The following is a 7,512-nucleotide window of genomic DNA, read 5'->3' on the forward strand; positions in this document are numbered from 1 at the left end:
TCTATTATATTTTCTTTATTTCTTTATTGATTTGGTTTCAAGAAGCTCAAAAGTCATGTTTTTTTAACAATTAAGGTGGTATTTATTTGTTTTTAGTTTTATGTGCAGCCTCTATTAATTATAATATCACCACACTACACGTTTTAACAAGTGAAGGGTATTGTGAGTGTTATATATTTTTATCAAGTTAATTAGACTTTCTATATTTTTCTTTTCTTTTAGATTTTTTCTGAATCGAATTATATATTGAATTATGATTTTGATTTGGGTATTTGCTGAAATATGGGTGTAATATTTTTGTGGTGATTTCTTTTTTCTTATGGATATTTTTTATTTTTTATATCTGATAATTTTCTTGGGCATTTTTAGTTATAATATATTGTATTGAGTAAAGAGTATCATATGCAGTCATCAACCTAGTGGAAAACAATAACAAAATATGCAGGTAGAAATTTCAAATATTTTTCTTTTGAGTATTTTTTGTGATTTATTTATCAGGATTTTAGTTGCTTAATTGATTTTCGTTTGTTAAATTATTGAACTTGATAAAAATATACAATGTGTTTGTAGGATTATCATCCCTATTATATGTAAGTGAATTGTATTTGCAAGAATGAAAAGTTATCACACTAGATAATTTTCATAATATAAATCTGAAGTTGTATCATGTATGATGAGAAGCAAAACTATAGAATTATATGGGGTATTGATTCTTATAATCTTGAAGAATATATTAATTAGTTATAGTTTATTGTGATTATTGGGATAAGTCATATAAAAAATCATTTTAAGTTTTATATTCCAATGAGAAAACAAAGTGTTGAAATCAACCAAGAGTCTTTTTCTGCCTCTATTCTTAAAATTGCCTTCAATAACGTCTACTTTTATTAGGAATACTTATTGATATGTTCAATCCAATTTTATATATTAGTTGTTCGATTTATGAGCTATCGATTTGTAAACATGATAAATCGATAATGAATTATCATCGTCTTCATTAGTGTGAAGCAATGTGAATTAAAAGGCTTTATTCATATATATAATATAATATGTGCTTTGTATTTTGACCATTTTGGAGATCTTACATTATATCAAGATCAAGTGTATGACTCTTGTGTTGTCATACAATTAACTACTTTGTTGTCAACCCATTTGGATTATAAAATTTAGAGCTAGCGTGTAATTTTAGTGAATGGATATACATATTATTTTTGTTACTATGATAAAATTTTAGTCTTATCATTTTATGTTTTTGGTATTTGTTCGTATGTTTATGTATTTGAAAATTTCGTTAAAGATATTTACATGAATTTATTAATTTTTAATCCAACAATTCATTGACATATTTAGACCATTAGAGACTATACCGTCGTAATTGACTTCACATAATTTTTGTTTCATGAAAAATGTCATGTCCCACTTTTATGTAATTTATTTAATGAATAAAATACATATATAAAATTAATATTGTTAATTGGAAAATTTACTATTTCATAACTTAATTTTTTAAATATATCAAAGTTCTATAATAGTGTTAAGGAACAAACGTGCAACGCACGTTTCCATAGACTAGCGCATATAAATATTCAAATAAAAACTACAACATTAATTAGTTCCATCACTTGTAATAACACATGCATCAAGTCCTCTAATAACTCGTCTATTTTATTGTTACATTATTATAGATAAAGATGTCACAAAAAAGTCGTTGTTGTGGCAATCTAAATAGCCCTACACACAACTTTTCTTTATATTACGCCCCACTACAAGTTGCTCAAAAATATAAACATCATTTTATAAAGATAGCAAAAGAAAAAGATAATAAAAAGAAAGGGAAAAGTAAATTAGTAAAAAAATGCCGTGAGAACATTATTGTTCATGAACAACTTTTTAAAAGGTATCTTGAATTTAAATTTTCTTGTAAAATGTGTGTTAAATTAAAACTAAAGAGTAAATAATTGAAATATGCAATTCTTTCACGGTATAAAATATGCATGTCTTTTGACATTTCAAATGTTGCACTAATAGCGAATAATTATTTTATTTGTTGCAAAGATTCATCAAACAAGTATTTAAATGTAAATAGTATGTTGCTGAAATATCAAACACAAGAAAATACTCAAATTGAATATTTAATATTCTTGTGTAATTGAAGTAATTGAAAACGTTACTTTGTTACATTGAATTTTATTATCAAAATATTATGAAGAAAATAAACAAAGTAACATATGATGATAAATCAAAAATGATTTTTAAGCAAGTGAGAAAAGGTCAAATCAATTCAATTGACGGTGTACAATTATAAACTATATTGGTGACGAAATAAATGAAGATACTACTAAAGAAATTATTTTTTTTTTCACACAAAATTCAACTTTCACCACTTGAAAGTGAAGGATATTCTTTCATATCTATAATTTGAAAGCAATTTCATTTTTGTTTATGCTTTTTAGTGAAAACAAATATCCATTAAAATAGTCACTATTCATCAATTTGGACTTGCAATACTTTGCAATGATAATAATTATCGATCGAAATATCTACTTTTGACCCTTGTTGGGCTAATCCTTACGAATAGTGTTAGTTACATAAATCCCATAGTGTAAAACCTAAATTACCTTCTATCCCTATTATTTTTCTAATTACACAAATCTCATGTTTTTTAGGCATTTCGGATACATAATTAAGGATCCGGATACATTATCGTTGATGCATTATAAATCAAATTAAGATCCCATAAATTGCGTTATTCCATTCCAAATTATTATCAAGAATTCAACCATATAGTGTAACTAACCAAAAAAATCAAAAATTAAATTTTTTTCTTCTTGTTCATTTGTTCTCTCTGTTTCATAAAAACTTTTGTCGAAATTTTGGATAAGCGAGGTGAGTTATGAAGGATACAAAAGTGAGGGAATTGTTGTTGGACAAACAACCTCTTTTGTGAATCTTCAAGTTCATCGAATATCCTTTCAATTTTGATTCAAGATTGTCGAAAAAATTGAGATTTAAAATTTTTCTCCCAATTCATTGAAGATCCTTTCAATTTTGATTCAAAATTATTGAAAATTTTGAGTTTCAAAATTATTCTCCTAGTTCATTGAAGATCCTTTCAATTTTTATTCAAAATTATCAAAAAGTTTGAGAAGATACATCATGAAGATCCATTTAATTTAAATTAATAAGTGTTGTATTTCTACTAGATACATTAAATAAGAAAGTGTTGCCCATAAGATTTTAGGTTTGAGATCGATACATTATTGTTTGGTAATTGTTATGTATCAGATACATTTAGTATAAATTCAAATTTACGTATCATAACTAAAGAATTAGTACATGATACATTATTATTTATATATCTTATTTTGTTTGAGAAATACTATAATTTAAAATTAAAAAATACATTATACATGTAATTGTTTCAAATTAACTTCTTCTTTTTTTGTGTGTGTGATACATAACACAAAGTTTATGTATCAAGTACATTTATATTGAACATGATAAACACTAATAGAAGATTCAACAACATTAGAGTTATGTATCAAGACCTTAAATATGAACATGCTACATTGCATTAAACAAAGGTTATTGGTTATTGTAGCAGTGATGTATCAGATCAATGGCAGATCCAACTTTCTTCTTCTTTTTTTGGACGTTTTTCAACAGTAGATACATTAAAAGAAAATAAATACTTTTCAAGAAAAATTTTTGACGACGATATGATTAACTAAAATTGCAAAGGTTCAATAAGATTTCAATGGGGGCAGGGGGCGGAGGTAATTTTATTTTTATTTTTTAATGATGAAAAAATAAAAAATGAATAAAAAATTGGAAATTGAAGTGATGGAAAGAAATCTACCTCTTGAATAATTTGAAATCATTAATTGGAAATAGAAAAGATTTAAAATTCAATAATAGATTAATTGATGTAATTATGGAGAGATTTGTGGCGTGGAAAAAGGAAGGAAAATCATAGGTATGTGATTTCAAATTAATGTATCCGGAAAAGGGGATGATGGGAGGAAAAGTAGGGATTTTTGATATTTTTTTTAAAATGATAGGGAAAATAAGAAAATATGATAATAAATGGTGTGTAACTAAGTAATTTTTCCTTACAAATATTGAGCTGTTTTTAGCCCAACAACCCAATAGTTAACATCATCTCTAAAGTTCCACACACCTCTACAAAATGAAAAAAGGAAACTTATAGAAATCCCACTAATTTAGGAGCTAATTACTTAGTTATACTCTAGTTTTCAATATTACTAATTAATCTTACTAGATTTTGGTGTGTTCAAATACGTTCAAATACATGTATCACGACATACATGAGGTTAAAATTAGGTGTAATTTGTGACTATATCCAAATGGATTAGTATATATTAGGAATACGTACAAATCTAGTTCGCTTTCATGCCATCTCGCTCGCCACTCTCCTATGTATATGATATCTCATATACATGAGTACATGACAATCACACCAGATACATACAATACATGTATCTGGTGTGTATCTAGTGTGATTTGTATATATATGAGATACATGACAATCTTGCTCGCCTCCCTCCCCATCTCGCTCGCTTCTCTCCCTATTTTACTGTATCTTAGAATAAGAAACATATATATGTAGGTGTATCTTCCTCAATATATAGTAGGAAATTCTTAATTAGTGGTAAGATACATAATTATTTAAAAGTATATATGGTATGAATGTATGTTTAATAAGGTTATTTTCCCGATGAATAACCATGAATTTTTGTTTTGATGTAGTTTAACATTTGTAAAGAAAGTATCTAAGTTTGTATACCATAGACAAAAATGTAAACAAAATTTGGTCGTCTCAAAGGAAGAAAAGTCACTTCTTAATCATAGGGTAACAAACACTTCATGAAACATCATAAACTATTCTATTTGGGCATAGTACATAAACATGACCCTTAACTTGGTTTCAGCGAACAACTATGACCTTTAACTTTGAATGTGCACAAGTAGGCACTTAAACTTGTATATAATTGAACAAGTAGACATAAGTGCCCTACATGGCACAATACACGTAGGATGCCATGTAGGATTAAAAATTGTCATGTAGGGTGCCATATAGGTCGAATGTGTTCATTTGCTCAATTTTGTATAAGTTTAAGTATCTACTTGTATGCATCCAAAGTTGCCAACTGACACCAAGTTAAGGGTTATATATATTTATGCCATTATGCCTTCTATTTGCTTCTCCAGCAACATATTGGACCTGAAAATGCTTTATATAAAGATTCAAGGCTTCTGGAGCAACCTTCTTTAGACAAGAAGTAGCTTGTTGGGTGCATAAAGAAATACATCAATTTCTTTATAGATTTAAAATCAGGGTAACAAACATTTCATGAGAATAAAAGCATCTATTTGAATTCCATCAACTAATTAGACCTGAAATTCCTTATAGTGACTTTGAACATATGTTTAGTTGATAGATCGTATAACAAGAAATGATCACAATGATTCATCCATAAACCAAAACTTCATCACTGCATATAATGAACTCTTTTTAAAACATTTCATCAACTTTGTGAGGGAAAATTACGCAAAAAAAGAAGAAGATTTCTGAAAACTCCTAAAAAATAACTTATTACTAATTTTCACTTTATCTTCTCCTAATACTAATAGAAAACATATACTATTTTTTGAATTAAGTACTAATTTTCCTTTTTATCTTCCCCTAACACTAATCGAAAACGTATATTTTTTTATTCTTTTTTGATAAATAAGTCATATATAAAAAATGTGAAGGGTTTTAGACATAAATAAAAGGGGCGTACAACTTTTAGGGGCTAAGTGTGAAGATGAATCTATCAATTCCTCAAGATATAGTCATTGAAATATTGTCATGGCTTCCTGCTAAGTCTTTAATGCGTTTCAAGTGTGTTACCAAATTCTTTAATTCTCTTGTTTTTAAATCAAATTTTATGGATATACATAGATGTCGATCTCTGACCCGTCCCGGTGGAAAAAAGTTATTTTTGCACAGAAGTAAATTTTACTGCACCTCTGATCAGCAAAAGGAAGATGGAATAAACTCTGCCTCCATTCTTCAAATTGAGAGTTTTGGTGAACTCTCCTTTCATATCCATGTAGATCCTCGTTTGAATTGTGTTAACGATTTATTTTTACTTTGGCAACCATTATCTGTGCAACCTGCTACAATCTTAAACCCTAGTACAAGAGAAGTGAAATTGCTTCCAAGCCTAATCGAAGGTTTTTCTTGGTGTCACTATTCATTAGGTTTTGAGCCCGAAGAAAAGAAGTACAAAGTTCTTTCGACAGCAAAATATGATCAAGAAGGTTACATAAAAAACAAGGTTTTCACTTTAGGCATAGATGAGACATGGAGAGAGACTAAACACAATCCCTCCACTATTCATTGCATGCCCGGGATTTGCATCAATGGAGTTATCTATAGGTTTGTTTTCCACAGAGGACTTCTTGCTATAGCTGAATTTGATGTTAAAACTGAAAATTCCAAACTTATTGCATTGGGGGATGCCCTTCACGGGTGGTCTTTGATGTTTATAGAGTTGAAGGGTAAACTAGCTGTCATTGATTATAAAACACGTTCACATGAATATATCTAGTTGCTTGTTTTAGAAAAAACTCGAAACGTAGAAGAATGGAAGAGTCATATCATTTAGTTGCCTTCAACATGGAATACTTTAACATGGAAGGACATGCAACAAGGAGTCATACCCGATGACATATTATCATGCACGTCTTGTGATGATGAGATTTTATTCATCGCGAATTTAAAGTCAGGTACTTTATGTTTCTGTTATGATGTCACGATACAAAGTTGGAGAAAATTAGAAATTAAGGGGCTTCCTAAGAACCACGGCATCAAAGGCATTTTTAGTTATGTAGAAAGACTTGTTATGTAGAAATTAAGTCTCTTTCCATTTGAGATTTTTTGCAATACATATGTTTTTTTTTTTTTTGCATCTGGATATCAAGCCTAGATTTTGGTGTATATGTCGATATATATTTAATTACAGATTATGATTATGTTGTTCTGTTCTATTAATGTCAAATATCTATACATCCATACGAATTACTGCTAAAATTTAGCTTGTTCTGTTTTATTGCATCTGGATATCAAGCCTATTTTAGTGTAAAATTAGCATCTCAATTAAAGTATATGTCGATATATATATTTAGTTACAGAGGATGATTTTATTGTTCTGTTTTATTAATGTCAAATACCTCTGTACAGCATACACATACGAGGACAGTGTGGCTAACTCCAAATTATCACTTTCTTTATATTAAAACACATCTTGATGTTGAGTTGGCCCACACGCTCCTGTTGTCGATTGTGAACAAGTATATGGCCTGAAAATTTTGACCGCGATAGATTTCTCTTAGGAGTAGCTCTATAACTGAAATCACACAAATAGAATCTAGTTCTGGCAATTCGTCAGAAGTAGAGATAGTTGTATGGACTCGTTAATTTTTTAAAAAGTCTGAGCAGGC

General features: G+C 28.6%; 1 protein-coding gene across 1 annotated transcript; it reads left to right on the top strand.

The window, feature by feature from the left end:
* Positions 1 to 5,831: 5,831 nt before the first annotated feature.
* Positions 5,832 to 6,620, top strand: LOC125858587 (putative F-box protein At5g42430). The gene has a single exon (XM_049538417.1). It carries the CDS (start codon positions 5,832 to 5,834, stop codon positions 6,618 to 6,620), a length of 789 nt encoding a protein of 262 aa, XP_049394374.1.
* Positions 6,621 to 7,512: the final 892 nt, after the last annotated feature.

Source organism: Solanum stenotomum, chromosome 1 (genome assembly GCF_019186545.1).
Source record: "Solanum stenotomum isolate F172 chromosome 1, ASM1918654v1, whole genome shotgun sequence".
NCBI classification, from domain to species: Eukaryota; Viridiplantae; Streptophyta; class Magnoliopsida; order Solanales; family Solanaceae; genus Solanum; species Solanum stenotomum.

Excerpts from the sequence above, each read along its gene's own strand:
- LOC125858587 (XM_049538417.1), top strand. The coding sequence starts at position 5,832 with ATGAATCTATCAATTCCTCAAGATATAGTCATTGAAATATTGTCATGG.